The 16,498-nt window shown below is 40.8% G+C and overlaps 1 protein-coding gene across 1 annotated transcript; it reads left to right on the forward strand.

The window, feature by feature from the left end:
- ace (angiotensin I converting enzyme (peptidyl-dipeptidase A) 1) lies at window positions 1–16,467 on the forward strand. Its single transcript, XM_003438745.5, has 25 exons — window positions 1–234; window positions 3,409–3,579; window positions 3,667–3,754; window positions 4,561–4,704; window positions 4,827–5,018; window positions 5,399–5,496; window positions 5,656–5,825; window positions 5,916–6,139; window positions 6,421–6,565; window positions 6,862–6,960; window positions 9,094–9,216; window positions 9,318–9,523; window positions 9,658–9,794; window positions 10,133–10,291; window positions 10,688–10,775; window positions 10,940–11,083; window positions 12,358–12,549; window positions 12,934–13,031; window positions 13,157–13,329; window positions 13,739–13,962; window positions 14,054–14,198; window positions 14,298–14,396; window positions 14,587–14,709; window positions 14,868–15,052; window positions 15,897–16,467. The coding sequence occupies exons 1-25, from the start codon at window positions 1–3 to the stop codon at window positions 16,097–16,099; spliced, it is 3,864 nt and encodes a 1,287-aa protein (XP_003438793.1). The 3' UTR covers window positions 16,100–16,467.
- The last annotated feature ends 31 nt before the right edge of the window (window positions 16,468–16,498 follow it).

The following is a 16,498-nucleotide window of genomic DNA, read 5'->3' on the forward strand; positions in this document are numbered from 1 at the left end:
ATGGGTACTGGTTTGGACAGGTTTCTGTGGTCAGTACTGCTGCTGCTGCCAGTCTTTGGGCTATCTGAGGCTCTGCCAGAAAGCTGGCTGCCTGGGGAATATTCAGACACCATCAGTGATGCACAAAGGTTCCTCAGTGACTACAACAGCACCGCCGAGGAGGTGTTTTTCCACAGTGTCTCTGCCAGCTGGAACTACAACACCAACATAACAGACCACAACTCAAAGCTTCAGGTAAGACATCTGCAGTCTCGAGCTCACAAGACAACTTGGTGGGCAACTTTTTCTCTCATGCTGATATTTCATTGTCCACTGTACATCACTCTTGTCAGTACTAGCATCTTGTCACCAGAAATGCAGTTTTCTGGGGAACTCAGCTCTGCTTGACTTGGAGATTACTACTATTCATCTCTCTCCAGCATTGCATGCTCAGTTTCCTCCCAACGCAGCCAACTCTGCTTGCGCTTTACTGGAAAATAAATGAGATCTGAATGCCTGTGGTGTGAATGTCTTTAAAATATAATTCTAATGGGTCTCGCCTGCTCTTATGTTGGCCTTTTTTCTCGAGTAACTGTTTGCTTTATGATTCTTCTGCTTGAAGTATTTTGTCCTCATGGCAGCACCCTCTACTAAATGTAGTTTTGCACACACCAGTAGTCTTTATAGCCCGTTGTGGCAATATTTGCAGCCAGTAAAATGCCTTTTTAAAGCAATTTCAAAATGTGTTTTCTTAGAAGGAAGCTGCGATACGTTAATATCAGATTGCTAATGTTCTAAAACTGCATGTTACCACAGGTCTGAGAAACAGTTGCATTAAAAGCTTAGGGACAAGCCAGTAAGGCAGCAGAAAAGTACAGTGAGGCTGGAGACAGAAACCAACAAAGCTGCTGAGGTGTGGAAAAGACGCACGCCCATGAAATAGTCAAACATCCAAGTCCTGTTGGACAGCTGTCGAAACAGGAATTTGGTAAACTATCTAGGCTTTGAACACTACTTCCCTGACACACACACACACACACAACAGGTGTCCCACACCGAACTCCTTGAACAGGGTCAATCTACAGAAAGTGTTTTGTTCCGCAGCCTGCTTTTGTGATGGAAGGTGAAAGACAAGCAGCATATGACATGCTGCGTCTGAGTTTTTTTAAAGAAGGATCAAAGTGAATCCGAGCATAGAACTCCGTCTAATCTGGCAGCCAGTCAGCTTGACAGAGACATTTTGCGATATGGACTGCTCAGCAAATCTTGTGCAGTTAAATATTTTGATAAGTCATATTTGCACACTGATCGTTCACAAAAAGCAAATATGTGCACAAACACACTTTGCTTGTAGATTCAAGGAAGGCAAAGGTGATTGTCACTGCAAATTAAACTTTTGTACGTGGAGAGGATCCAATAGGAAACAAAGTGAAATACCAGCAGATGTCAAAATCAGACCTGACGCTTTGGCATCCATTTCATTGCAAACATACAGAGCTTCTTCTTTTTTCAGTGCTACTTGTATGTGTTCATATTATAGAAAACGCTGCATAACTTTTTCTTCAACATTAGTGTTTTTTGAGATGCAGATGTTTTAAAATATCTTTAAAAAACTGAAATGTAAAGACTGTATTTCTGTAATCAGTCTAAATGCTAATAATAGGTGAGACAGCTCATTCCAAAAGGTAAAATTGAATATAAATTTGTAAACAGATTTATTACTAATAGAAAATATATAAATGTAGCAGAAATTGAGTGCAAGCTTGCTGAGAGAAAATGATTGAGAAAAATAGAGATTGAGAGGTAGAGCACAAAGGTCAGAGTTAATGCTTCTCAGCCGCACCGTTTCTTTGTTTTTTCCCTTCTCCCGCAGCCTGTTATTTTAGGGAAGGCTCCTAAAGAAGCAGATAAGAAAGGCTTACAGTGGAAACATTACTTGTGAGAAGCTACTGTTCTTTCAGCATGTGTGTGGCGCAAATAATGGTTGCGTCAATATGCGTGTGCAATTATTTTGTAATTTTTTTGATACTTGTAGAAGGTAGTCTGGTTTTCTCTACACATACTACAAATAATAAAAGGCTGCAACACCATTAAAGGAATTCTTTACAAAAAAAGTCAGAGGTGCATATAAGATGCACGTTTTATAGAGGAGCAAATCAGTGTTGAACGGCACAGCGGCCTTGAGTGCATTCATTCTTCTGAGACTTATTGTTCGTGACCTATGTGTTCATGATTGCTACAAAAAGAAGCTCTTGACACTTAATGGAGCCGCAGATAAGCATGTGGACTTGAGTAGCTATAGTATTTTTTTTTTTTTTTTTAGAGATGTTATCCTTGAGCAAGGGTTATTTCACTCTTCAGCACTTGCTCAGTAGATAGGTAGAGCTCTTTATTGCCACCACAGGGAAGATGTATTGTTACAGCTATCAATAAACCCACATATTCCAGTTACACAGTTACGGGACAAAGACAAAGGCTGGTAAAACAAATGGTTAAAGAACTGGAAAAAATGATGACATTAGATGAAAAAGTAGAAATGACAAAGATTAGCTTAAATCCTTGCATCAAACTCCATGTTCAGCCATCCAGCAAATTTCAAGAAATCTGCATGATTCCTTAAGGGAGACTAAATGTAAGCTATTGCTCTTATTTTTAAATTTAATTATTTATTTTTAATAGATTGTAAACATAAATATTTATTTATTTTATGTGGGAGTCACTTTTTGGGTCAGGCTTAGTACTTTGACTGCGTCTTTCAGTATGCCACTGTAGCTGTGCTGCTTGGGCAATACATTGTTTTCCGAAGACCCACACGAGAAACTGGGACTGTTGTGGAGGGCCACACGGATACGCCGGACTCAGTCCTACTGAGTTGGTGCGGTCCTCCACAACAGTCCCAGTTTCTCGTGTGGGTCCACGGAAAAATTAATTGCAGACTCATGATGCAAGATGAAGAAAGACACCCGCGTTGCATAAGATATGTTTTACATGGATGCTGGCAGTTACATTGGTTTGAAAGTGCACTCTGGTCTATAATAGCAGCTTGTAAAACTGATCCGTCCTTTCATTTTCTGGAGGATGACAGTCTTCACAAAAAACTGGCATGTGTTATAACAAGCTGATAATAAGAGTCCAACCCCGTATGACTTTGTGCCAACAGCTAGTTCCTACAGTACAGCTCAACAGAGACTTTCACCAAGTCTGAGTTTTCTCAAGTGTTCACTTATCAATAATTCAAATATTTACAAAAAAAAAGAAGGAAAAAAAAGAATGACCCTGCACCTTTGGCTTTTTCATGGTTTAATAAAACACATGCCATAAACATTTTTGATAATTATTATTTATTGCTACCTCTTGAGAGACCTATCAATGCACTGTTTAAAATATTTAGTAGCCGTATCATTTACGTCTACCTTGTTTTGTCTTTAGGTAAGTGCATCTCTTGAAGAACAGGCATTCGTGGAGGCATGGGGGATGAAGGCTAAGCAGGTCTTCTCTTCTGGAGTTCTCGACACCCTTCCTGACCCTAAAGACAAAAAACTGATGGAAAAGATCAAGCTACTCGGTGCTGCCAACCTTCTCCCGGAAGAAAGAGAGAAGGTTTGTCTGTCAGATATTTGACGACTCGGTAACCATGTTTGTGACACTGCTAAACTCTTTTGTATCTTTTAAAAAAATTCTCTACAGTATAACACCATTCTGAGCACCATGGACAATATTTATTCGACATCTAAGGTGCACCCACAGCCAAACATCAGCTGGAGTCTGGAACCTGGTGAGTACGCTATAATAAATGCTCAGTTTGAAGGTCAAACTGCACAAATGATATGATGCAAGAATTTTTTAGGATGTTCAAGTCAAAACAAGGCAGTGTTAAAGAATATGAACAAGTCAACACTGCCTGGGGAAGAAAACACTTTTAAGTCATTAAGATCTTATCAGCTTTTAAAAGTAGCAGGATGGGGATATTCACTTCAGGGAGGCCTCCAGGGGAAGTGCTGTGGTTATGTTAATGGAAAATCTACAGAAAAAACACATGGGTAGCTTTTAACTTCAACAGTGTTAATTGTGAACAATAGTCTTTTGTGCTTTGCTGGCAAAAACTTCATAAAGTAACAGTGAGGCAAGAGCTCACAACCAATCAGTTCTGCTACATTTTTTTTGTTTGTATAAGTAAATGCGTTCATTAAGGTGCAGTCCCTATACTCGTTATTGGTTTCTTAATCTTGGAAATCATCCGTCTTGGGTTACTGGATGACACATCCCCTCACAGAAACACTACTGTCTCTATCATAACAAAGACTTCCAGGTATCGCTTTTCCCTGCCATTTTCTGTGCGGCTCAACTTTCCCCTATTCCTAACCTTCATTTCCTCTCTCTGGGATTTTGAAGAAAATTGTTGGTTTAAGTAATTGTCAAAATAACACAGAGTTATCACAAGTCTTCCTGCTGTGATAACGTGAGCACCAGCACATCACCATGTGTTCAGGAAAACCTGAAGCTTTTGAGTGTAATGCACCGGATTAGCATCTTCCTGATTGTGACACGTTTTCCACATCTTTTTGCATTTCTGTTTTAAAGAGCTCACAGAGATCATGGCTAGCTCCAGGAGCTACAAGACGCTGCTGTATGCCTGGGAGGGCTGGCACAATGCGTCAGGTGTGCCACTCAAAAACTACTATCCGAGCTTTGTGGAGCTCAGCAACAAAGCCTCGCGAGCTGATGGTAAGTACTCCTTGTTAGCTGTTGATATCGAGCAGGAGGTTCCTAATGGAGTGAAAAAGAAGCAAAGCAGAATGAGGACACATGAGTAGAAATGACCACATTAACATTTTTGCCCTGTTCAGGATTTCAGGACACTGGAGATGACTGGCGCTCTTGGTATGAGACTGAAACCTTTAGGCAGGACTTGGAAGAAATCTACAAGACCATTGAGCCCCTCTACCTGAATCTGCACGCCTTTGTTCGCCGCCAGCTCTACAACCAGTATGGCCCCAAGTACATCAACCTTAAAGGACCTATCCCTGCTCACTTGCTAGGTAAAATGCATGTAGTATCCATCCAATATGAGCTACACGTACATGCATGCATTACTCAGGAGTCGGTCGGCCAAAAAATATAGCAAAAAATGAGAAAGGGCAGGGTGGTCTTTAATTTGTAATTTATTACCATTTATTTATTTTTAACATTAATTTCCATAACATAAACTTTTAAAATCATGTGTAGTAAACACATATGCCATGGCCAATATGAGCTCAGAGAATTAGGATGCAGGCACACCATGGGAGTAGTATAATGCTCTTATCTCACTGCTGTGCATAAACATGCTGCAGCAGGCATTTCCTACAGTGCCTGTGAGTGGTCCACAACAAAGTAAGTTAGAACTGTTGCTTAAGTGTGTTTTCCTCCTCACCCCCAGGAAATATGTGGGCCCAGACCTGGAACAACATTTATGATATGATGATCCCATTTCCTGACAAACCTAACATTGATGTGACTGATGAAATGGTCAGACAAGTAAGTAGGACGGGAAGCTTTTATGGAACTAGATTAGGTTAAAGGAGGAGGGGAAAGAACATTCTCTGGTTCTTCCAGATCATCAAGCTTTCACTGCAATTATAATAATTTTGTCAAACAGCATTAATTGCGACGAGTCTGATTGTTTCCACTTCGCAGGGCTATAACGCCACACACATGTTTCGTGTGGCCGAGGAGTTCTTCACCTCTCTGGGTTTGGAGAGGATGCCTGAGGAGTTCTGGGAGGGATCCATGCTGGTTAAGCCTCAGGGTCGAGAGGTGGTGTGCCACGCGTCTGCCTGGGACTTTTACAATCGCAAGGACTTCAGGTAAAATGAATTTTAGTTGTGCTTCACATATTTTTCATTGCTAATAAAACATAAAAAGCAATTCTATTCACATTGCATTCCCTATTTAAGAATTAAGCAGTGCACCACAGTCACGATGGAACAGCTCTTCACTGTACACCATGAGATGGGACATATTCAGTACTACCTGCAGTACAAGGACAAGCCTGTGGGCTTCCGCCGCGGAGCCAACCCTGGTTTTCACGAGGCTATCGGTGATGTTTTGTCCCTTTCCGTTTCTACGCCCAAGCATCTGGAAACCATTAATCTTCTGGAATCTGTGACATCTGACATCGGTAATAGCATGAACACAGAAATAAAACCTTTCCATACCACCAACATCCCTTCTGGTGGGCTTCAGTACCATAACTAAGAAGGCTTCCGTATAAGGGCATCTTTTAGAAGCTCAACACTGCAACACTGTGTAATTTATCCCCAAGATTCTAATACCAGAAGTGTAATAAAATCCCGATTTTTATACACTCAGACAACTGAGATGAATTCTTATATCAATATCTTTCTTATCCTATTTGTTTGTTTGTCTGGTTTTACTAAATGACGCTTTGTGTTTCTCTAGAAACTGACACCAACTACCTGCTAAAAATGGCTCTGGAGAAGATAGCCTTCCTTCCCTTTGGCTACCTTATCGACCTCTGGAGATGGGATGTGTTTAGTGGAAAGACCCCTCCGGAGCGTTACAATGCTGACTGGTGGTATCTCAGGTAGGAGGTTATGCATAGAAACTGTTGTACAAGTTAAAATAATTGTTTGTGAAATATGTTTTGACAGAAAGGTTTTCTTGATAAACCTATAGTCGAGTAACAAAAGGCATCTTTGGGTGCTGGAGAACTAGCATAGACTCAAGAAAGTTAGTGCTTTATTCATCTTGGAGGGAAACGATTACCAGTAGGAGAAAAGAATTCCAATGACTGACATGTGACAAACTGGTAATTATTAGAGCAGATGTCTCAGATTTATTGGCTGGCTAGATTAATCTGTCTCTTATTTCTTTTAACAGAACAAAATATCAAGGCATCTGCCCACCCACCAGGCGTACAGAGGAGCACTTTGATGCTGGGGCAAAATACCACATCCCTGGGAACACGCCGTACATCAGGTAAGCATCCTGTGATGGAGACGATCGATTGGATTATTGATATTTTCAGGACAGTCCCAGGAACCTGATTAATGTGGTGTTCATACAAGCACTACTGCACACTGTACGCTACTAAAAGCATACCTGGATAGTGCAATAAAGACAAAATGCTTTAAACTTTAAATCCCTTAAAATGGAGACTGTCAGGAGTGTGTATAGGTACTGTGCAAAAGTCTTGAGCCACCCTTTATTTCTTTATATTTTGCCTCTAATGCTGGGCTTACACTGTGCGATTTTTGGCCCATTTTGAGCCGATTTTTGAGTCGTGCGACCGTTTTGGTGATCGGCCCGAGTTTGGCGTTCATCGTGCGTCGTGCATCGTGTAGTATACGTGGGGTAACGAGAAGCGATTAACACCTCACGACCAGCTCCCGATCATCAATCGCTTGGTCGGGAGGGTGTCACCACAGCCGCTCACACTGCGCACCCGCGAACACATAAACGTCGGTGAAAAGACAGAGCAGCACGGCTGTGCAGCGTGTGATCTGGACACAAGCGATGGAGGTACTTGTAGGACTTTGGAAATCTCATCCGAGCCTTTTCGATGTGGCCTCACAAAATTATCACGACCACAACAACCGTGAAAATAGTTGGATTTACATTGCTGCTCAGTCACAGCTGCCTGATCAATGTTTTTCATTAGAAATTTAGCAAAGTTGATGGTGGTGATGTGCGTGTCTGTGTGAGTGAGAGACAGAGAGGCAGAGCGAGCGACAGATTTTCTCTTATAACCTTAATTTTTATGGACGCACAGTGTGAGCACTCAGGTCGCATCAGAGCATCAGGCCGTATAGTGTGAGACCCTGCATCGTGACCTATGAACTTGTAACCCCTGCGAGTCAATCGTACAGTTTGAGCAGGAGCTGAATCGCGCGACTGAAAAAATCGCACAGCGTCTGCCCAGCTTAAGGAGCCGGACTTCTTAATAAATGATCTTCTTAAAAAATGGTCTTGAGTAGAAATCTTTCAAATTTTTTGAGACACTGGCTGTTTTTGTGGTCCAGTCCCTGTAGCTGATCATTTAAGAGGAATTTAAACGTTTTTTGTTTGTTTGTTTAACCACTTAACATTCATCTATAAATTATTTAATCGTAAAAAAACACAACTCACCTAACTCAAGGGATGGGTGTCTACAGCCATCTGTAAAGCACGATAGAGGCTCTGTCATGGTTTGGGGCTGGATTTCAGCCAGTGGTGAAGGAGATCTTGTCAGTATTATTGGAATTATGAAATCTTTAATCCACCATGTAATATTATGTTATAGATTTGCACTGAGTTAAATTTTCAGCATGACAGTGAACCCAAACACACTGCCAGTACAGTAAAAGCGTACCTGGATAGAAAAAAAACACAACATGGAACAAGATCAGCCATGGATCGGCCTCCCCAGAGTCCGGACATGAACATTATTGAAGCAGAGTAGGATCATCTTTACGGAGAACAGAACAAAAGGCAGCCAACATCCAAAAAGGAGCTTTGAAGGTCTCGCAAGAAGAAGTTTGGAGAACTATTCCTGAAGACTTCTTAAAGAAATTACAAGAAAGCTTCTCTAGGAGAGTTCAGGCTGTGTTGAAGAATAAAGACGATCATACTAAATATTGACTTTCATCGTTCGAATCACACAAACTATGTTTTTGCCTTGTGTACTGCATTTCCATGTGTGCAGACTTTGCACAGTACTGTATTAGTGCCTTAATAATAGGTATTGTGTGAAGGGTAACTCTGTGGCTGAAGTTAAGGCAGTGAACATGCAACGATGCCTGACAAGCTGAAAAGTATGGTATTGTGTGAGGCACTGCATTGCGGTTTTAAAACAATACTACAGGCCTACAATAGCAGGAAATGTAGCAGAAGCTGGGGTGGTATGAGAAAATCCTCTGACTCCATCTGGTTTCATTTAGGAGTTGGAAATAAAAATCAAAGGCTGAGTTACTTTAACAGAAAAAGATTGCAGAGCTTGCATATATGTGGCCTCAAACACATACAAGAGTTACATAGAACTGTAACTGTAACTGTAATTTAAATTTTTTTATACCTTGGGCAGTATACGACCTTCATTTGCAAAAGTTAAAGCTTTTCTTTTTCGCCCTGCAGATATTTTGTCAGCTTCATCCTTCAGTTCCAGTTTCATGAAAAACTTTGCGAAGCAGCCAGGCACACAGGTCCCTTGCACACATGTGACATCTACCGGTCTGCAGAGGCGGGAGCCATTTTAAAGTGAGCTGATTATACCTTCAAGTTAAATACCAGGATTATAATTAATGGCTTATGGGGAAAAAAAATAAAGATGCAATGCAATTTCACTCTTATCCCTCCAGGAAAGTCCTTCAGGCCGGCTCATCTGAAAGCTGGCCAGTTGTGCTCCAGGATGCTATAGGCACTGATAAATTAAACGCCAGCTCCCTCATGAAGTACTTTGAGCCTATTATTGACTGGTTGAAGAAGCAAAATGTTAATGAGACGTTGGGATGGCCAGACTTCAACTGGGTACCACCTATGCCTGAAGGCTACCCAGAGGATATTGGTAAGTTAGGAGATTGAGGACGAAGATTATTTACATCTTATAAATGTCATTCACAAGTTGCAGCTTTACTCAGATACGAAACATTACTTAGGTGACTTATTTTTAGCTGACTTTGTTTTTTCCTGTTTACACAGACAAGAACACAGATGAGCTTGATGCACAGAAGCTTCTGGAAGAGTACAACAGTACAGCTGAGGTGGTATGGTATGCATACACTGAGGCCTCCTGGAAGTACAACACCGACATCAATGAAGCCAATAAGCAGGCAATGGTGAGGCCCACTGACCAACCAGCTCAAAGGAGATCACCTTAACCATTTTCAACGTCAGCTCTGCTCATGGTTTCGCTGAATCAATAAAATTAATTTTCTTGATCAAACTGTGTCAATGAATCAATAACTGATTGAGTTGATGTGTCACTAATAAATGCATGTGTGCATGATTCTAATTACCTATACACTGGTCCATCCATCCATCCATCCATCCATCCATCTGTCCATCCATTTGTTGATCTGTCTGTCCATCCATCCATCCATCCATCCTGCTTTCATTGGCATATAATAAAAAATTGTTTAATATTAAAAAAATGCTATTCATTATTCTTCTCTAGCTTGAAAAGAACCTGGAGATGTCAGCACACACCTTGAAGTATGGACTGCAGGCCCGTCAGTACGACACCACTGACTTCCAAGATGGCTCGGTCAAACGCATCATTAAAAAACTCAGTGACATCGAGAGGGCTGCGCTCCCCTCAGCAGAACTGGAAGAGGTGTGCAGGAAATACCTAAATTCCTGAAATGTGTGAGAGTATTCATAGCTGTTCTCGACGTTTAAAACACCTTTAAGTGTTCCCCAACAACAATGCATATGAAAAAGGGAGGCAGAATATAAGCTACCACAATCAGCCTGTATATTAAATATATTTAAAGGAATGTCTCTTTGTTTTGAACCCACTTGCACCAATGTGAATATGTTGGCATTGTTTTAGAAAGGTCCAAATAACCCTACTCTATACTCAAAGAAATGCATTTATCTGATGAGGTATTAGCCAACTCAGGTCTTGGCGCGTGTAAAAACAAGCTGCCATGTATCATATACATTTAGTAAATGTCACAACCTGCTGATAATTTCATTGGGATCAAAAGTAGTTTCTTTGCCTTTTTAGTACAATACACTCCTGTCCAACATGGAGACCAAGTACAGTGTGGCTGAGGTCTGCAGAGAGAATAATGAATGCCTCCCTCTGGATCCAGGTATGACTACGGAAAAAATGCTGCAGATTGACTTTCAGATAAATAATGGCTTTTGGTAGCTGATACACGTGATAATGCTAAATAGTGCAATTATTATCACACTGCCTTAGAGAGTATACAGTAGGCAAAGTTCGCATGATGAAATATTTTAAAATCTGTTTCAGATCTCCAGAAGATCATGGCAGAGTCCAGGGATTACGATGAGCTGCTATTTGCCTGGAAAGGATGGAGAGATGCTGCTGGCAAAGTACTCCGTCAGGATTATAAGAGATATGTTGAACTGGCCAACAAGGCTGCCACACTAAATGGTATGACATTAAAATGTAATTTTACACCTACTGTGAGATTCTTCATCAGTCTGTCCTGCTGGAAAACTTTAAAAAGCTTGGCCTTGATGGAGACAGCAGTTATAGAACTGATTTTTTTCAGATGCATGGCAGTCAAAGAGTGGTTAGTATAAATAAGTGGAGTCAAGGAACTGCTTTAGTCAGTCCATCATATTTATACTCACCAGATACTTTGTTATGTTCTGAGTTCGACCCTTTTGCATTCAGAACTGCCTCCTTGGCAGAGATTCAACAAAGTGCTGGAAACTTTCCTCAGAGAGGCATTTCACCCAGAGAACTGCCGCTCACTGGATTTTCTCTTTTTTGGTTCATTCTCTATAAAACCCAGAGATGGTTGTGTGAGAAATATCCAGTAGGTCAGCAGTTTCATAAAGACTACAACATTCAAAACTCACTCATATCACCTCTCTTCCTCATTTAGATGCTCTGTTTAAACTTGAACAGGTCGTCTTGATCATGTCTTTATGAACTGCTGGCATATGACTGGCTGATGTGATTAAGCGCTTGCATTAATGAGCAGCTGAACAAGTGTGTCTAACAAAGTGTGTGTGTACATATACAGTATCTCCAAAGTGACAGAGCTGTGTGTACACATACGGGATTTGGCTGCTTGTATATTTAAACAATGAGGACATATAAGGATTTGCAGTTAAACTGTCGCACACAGATTCACATTTTATCAAGACCAGGAGTTAAATCATTTGTTACACCACACTTATCCTCAGCCAGAGTCCTAAGCTTCATCACACCCAAGGTTTTTCTTTTTCTTTACCTAAGAAAGTCTGGAAATTTTTTTTTAAAAATGTGTCTTTTTAAAAAATTGTCCTGTCAGGTATTTTATCAAAGAGATTTTTCCATTTTGCAGTGACACAGCAGGATATATTATCACGCCAGGCAGCTGACGTTATATAGCAATAAAAACACATATTTTATGGTACAAAGAGTTTATGATTACACATTGTTTGTCAGTGTTTAGAAATTGATGACCTAATAAAAAGATATCTGCTATACAGTCAGCAGATTTGAACTACATATACTGTTAATTATTTACTAAAAATTGTTGGATTATGCAACATGCTAGGTGAATGTTTTACTCTCAAATAAACAGCAGCCTTTTTCTGCCACCCCAGTAGTATGAAATAAATCACTTCTCCAAATTAAAACACTTTACATGATGATGTTTAAAGTATTCCTCTGATTACTATTAAGGTATTTCTCTCTGGCATTCTCTGTAGGTCACTCTGATAATGGAGCTTTCTGGCGTTCCCTGTATGAAACGCCTACCTTTGAAGAAGATCTGGAGACTCTGTGGAAGGAGCTGGAGCCACTCTATCTGAACTTGCATGCTTATGTTCGAAGGGGTCTATATAATAAGTATGGCTCCAACCATATCAACCTAAAGGGGCCTATTCCTGCTCATTTACTTGGTAAGTAACGCGATTTGACTGCACTCGAGACTCTATACTGACTTCAGACTTCAGGTCACAGGACAGAACCACTTTTCAGCCAGCGTTTCACTTTGGAATCCCAAGTATTCTAACACTATAGACAAAACTCTCCTTTTATGTCTGAGCGTGGCCCCTTCATATTCTGTCGTTGACTGTAGAAGCGTTTGGATTTAGGCAAGATTTAATTTGCTTTCAGGGGCATCAAGCGTGAGATTGTGTGTGACAGTTCCACATGGTCAGGGATTGGAGCGACTCACAGTCCCAAATCTCACTTGGTTAAACACTGGCACAGTCGATGACCTTCTCCCTGACTTCTTAAGACTAAAAATATGGAACATGAGTGCTGTTTTTTCTCTTTTTCAGGCAACATGTGGGCACAGACGTGGTCTGGCATAATGGATTTGGTCATGCCCTATCCAGACGCCACACAGGTTGACGCCACCCCAGCCATGGTGCAGCAGGTGAATCGATGCATGAACCAGCTGTTGCTTTAAAGCCATTACTGCACACATCAAAATCCAAGGAAGCATGCAGAAAACATATGCAAGCATCTTTTCTTACAGTCTTTCTCATTTCTCTCACTCAGGGATGGGATGCCATCAGAATGTTTCAGGAATCTGACAAATTTTTCACCTCTCTGGGTTTGGAGCCAATGCCGCCGGAATTCTGGAGCAAATCTATGCTGGAGAAGCCGTCTGATGGACGCCAGGTGGTGTGCCACGCCTCTGCGTGGGACTTCTATAACCGAAAAGACTTCAGGTTGAGCCTAACTTTTTTTCCCTTCAAGCTAGAATCAAGAGACACGTAGCAGCCTGGAAGCCTTACCAAAATCTTACAGAATATCAGTCAAATCTCAGAATCTTTATATGATAGTTAACAAAGGCACTCCCTGAAGAAGGCTGGTAATGAAATTATATGTCTCTTTCCTGTTGGGCTGCCACAGTTTGACCTCAAAGACAAACTATTGGCTCTGAGAAGGCAAAGATAGGCAGGGCCAAGTAAAAGGGTATTTTTGTATCACTTTGTATATTTTTTAGCAGAACATGTCAACTATATATGTTTATTATGTCTATTATTAATATTTTTTGTGTGAGGTGGAATCATGAGTTTGTCTTTGAAACATCATTTGCATAATTTGCTCTAATGATTTCTTTGTTTGCTTCTCCAGGATCAAGCAGTGCACTGTTGTCACTATGGATGACCTGATCACCGTGCACCACGAGATGGGCCACATTCAGTATTTCCTGCAGTACAAGGACCAGCCCGTGTCCTTCCGTGACGGAGCCAACCCCGGCTTTCACGAGGCCATCGGAGATGTGCTTGCCTTGTCTGTGTCAACACCCAAACATCTGCAGAGCATCGGCCTCCTGGACAAGGTTGAGAACAACTATGGTGAGTGACGTTTGCCACAAAAGCAAAATCTTCGAATTCATGTTGCTGTATTACAGCATATGATTTTGGCATTTATAAACGCCTCATTTAGAGAGTGACATCAACTTCCTGATGAGCATGGCACTTGACAAGATTGCCTTCCTACCTTTCGGCTACCTAATGGACCAGTGGAGGTGGAAGGTGTTTGATGGACGCATCCCGCACACCGAGTACAATAAAGAATGGTGGAACCTCAGGTAAAGTTTATATCACAGAAATGCATTTATTGCATTTATAGATGCTGATTCCCTAAGTAATTATAACAAGCATGCATGTCTCTTTTCTTTGTATTGCAGATTGAAGTACCAGGGGTTGTGCCCACCTGTAACACGCACTGAGGAGGACTTTGACCCAGGTGCAAAGTTCCACATCCCTGCTAACGTTCCCTACGTCAGGTAAGGTTTTCTGATTCTCAAGAACAAAGACGTGATATTTTATCACCGATAAGTGATAAATGATTCAATATCACCTCATCATGATTGATAAGATAAATATGCTTTGGAACACAACATGATCTTACTCTTGTGCAGTAGCACCACTGTACACTGAGCATAGTGCTGACTTTTTTTTATCATCTTCAATCAGGTATTTTGTCAGCTTCGTCATCCAGTTTCAGTTCCACAAAGCTCTGTGTAATGCTGCCAAGCATAATGGACCTTTATACACCTGTGACATCTACCAATCCAAAGAAGCTGGAAAGCTCTTAGGGTTAGTACGCACACTTCCACACACTCAAGTGGAGCCGCTCATATGTATGCTATTTTTTGCTTTCAGCACTGGCAGTTTAATTGTTTATCCGAGACATTCTTATTAGTTATCCTAGTCTTCTCTGACCATCTCTCTAACTTTTCTATTGCTGTTTTCAGTGATGTAATGAAGCTGGGCTTCAGCAAGCCCTGGCCTGAGGCTATGGCTATGATCACTGGCGAGTCCAAAATGAGTGCCCAGCCACTCATGGAGTACTTCCAGCCTCTTATTGAATGGCTCGAGAAGGAGAACAGCAAGAACAATGATGTTCGCGGATGGCCAGATTACGACTGGAAGCCTTTTAGTATGTTCACAGAAACATATACATGCATTCACTCATCAAAGCTTTGCTAATACGTTTTCCATAGTCAAGGCCAAAAGTTTCTGAACACCTACTCTGAAAAAAAAAAGAAACACACAGGGGAAGTCTTTGTGTGTGTGTGTGTTTCTCCTCTGCTGCAGCTGAAATTAATCTCCTAGTCATTTTGTATTACAATGCACATGCTCTGACTAAATTGATGAAAACATTACCAAGAAAGCCAAAGAAAGGCCCTGGTAGGGATAGTGGAGAAAAGTGAACACATCTGTTATTGAAGAGATTAAATTATGAAACCAATAACTAGATGGAAAACTAAATTAATTAGTATGGACATTTTTAATGCTTTTTAAAAGTATTAGACTGGGCCTCACATTTGACCTTTTTCATTATTGTTATGTGAAACTAGTACTGACACAGAAATGTTGATACACATATGCATAGTTACAGAACAACAACAGCAGTTTTCCAATTAAGACATATCAGCTTGCGCCACCTGTTGGTATGAAGAGGAATAGCTCTTGAAAATACAAAGGAAACATTTAAAAATGCATTTTTCTTTTTTTTCTTTTAGCTGCCTTTCATTGTTTTCTGTGTGAGATTTACATAATGAGTTTGAGTATTGGAACATCCACTATTCAGCTTTTGATAGCTACTGCTGGGCCTTGTTAAAGCAGCTTTTACTGATCACTGCAGATGGAAATGTTTCTTCTCTATAGCTTTCAAAAATAAGCACAACAAGAAGCCATCTGAAAATGACTGCACACCTACCCTTTATGTTTTAATTGCTGAGTGAAAAACAACCATTTCAACATGTTTGTATCCCCAACAGGTGAATCTTCAACAGGTGAAGCTAAAACTGTGGATTTCCTGGGTTTAAATGTGAACAGGTCGGCTGCCATAGCCGGCCAGTGGATCCTGTTGGCCCTCGGCGTGCTGCTCTTGGTGGCCACCGTCCTTACGGCCTACATGTACAGGAAGGCAAGAAAGCCGGAAAAGTCCCTGTCTACTATGGAGCTGAAGCAAAAAGATTAGCCGTGTTTGACGACTGAACGCCGAAAGTGAAGCCTGACTTACTGTAGCTGGCACAATACCAACCTCAATGTGAACATCAGTGTTTTTTGTGTACTGCACAACATCTGAACAAATTTGCTCCTCATGTTTTGTCTGCCTACCAACTCTTGCATATTTATTGTATACACAAAAACACAAGATTCCTTACTTGCCTATGCAAAAGAACACATGCAATTTTTTTTGTAATTTATTTGTAAGCTTTTATGTTAAAGAAGGAAGAGTTTTAAAATGAAAATTTGTCATTCATTGTGTAAGTGTTTCTGAATATTTGATTTTTTTTTCTAATTAGTTGAATCCTCAGCATTTCTACAATAAAGACATTAAATATTTATTCTGCCTCTGTTTGGAGACGTGACATGA

This window comes from Oreochromis niloticus, linkage group LG8, assembly GCF_001858045.2.
Source record: "Oreochromis niloticus isolate F11D_XX linkage group LG8, O_niloticus_UMD_NMBU, whole genome shotgun sequence".
Taxonomy (NCBI): domain Eukaryota; kingdom Metazoa; phylum Chordata; class Actinopteri; order Cichliformes; family Cichlidae; genus Oreochromis; species Oreochromis niloticus.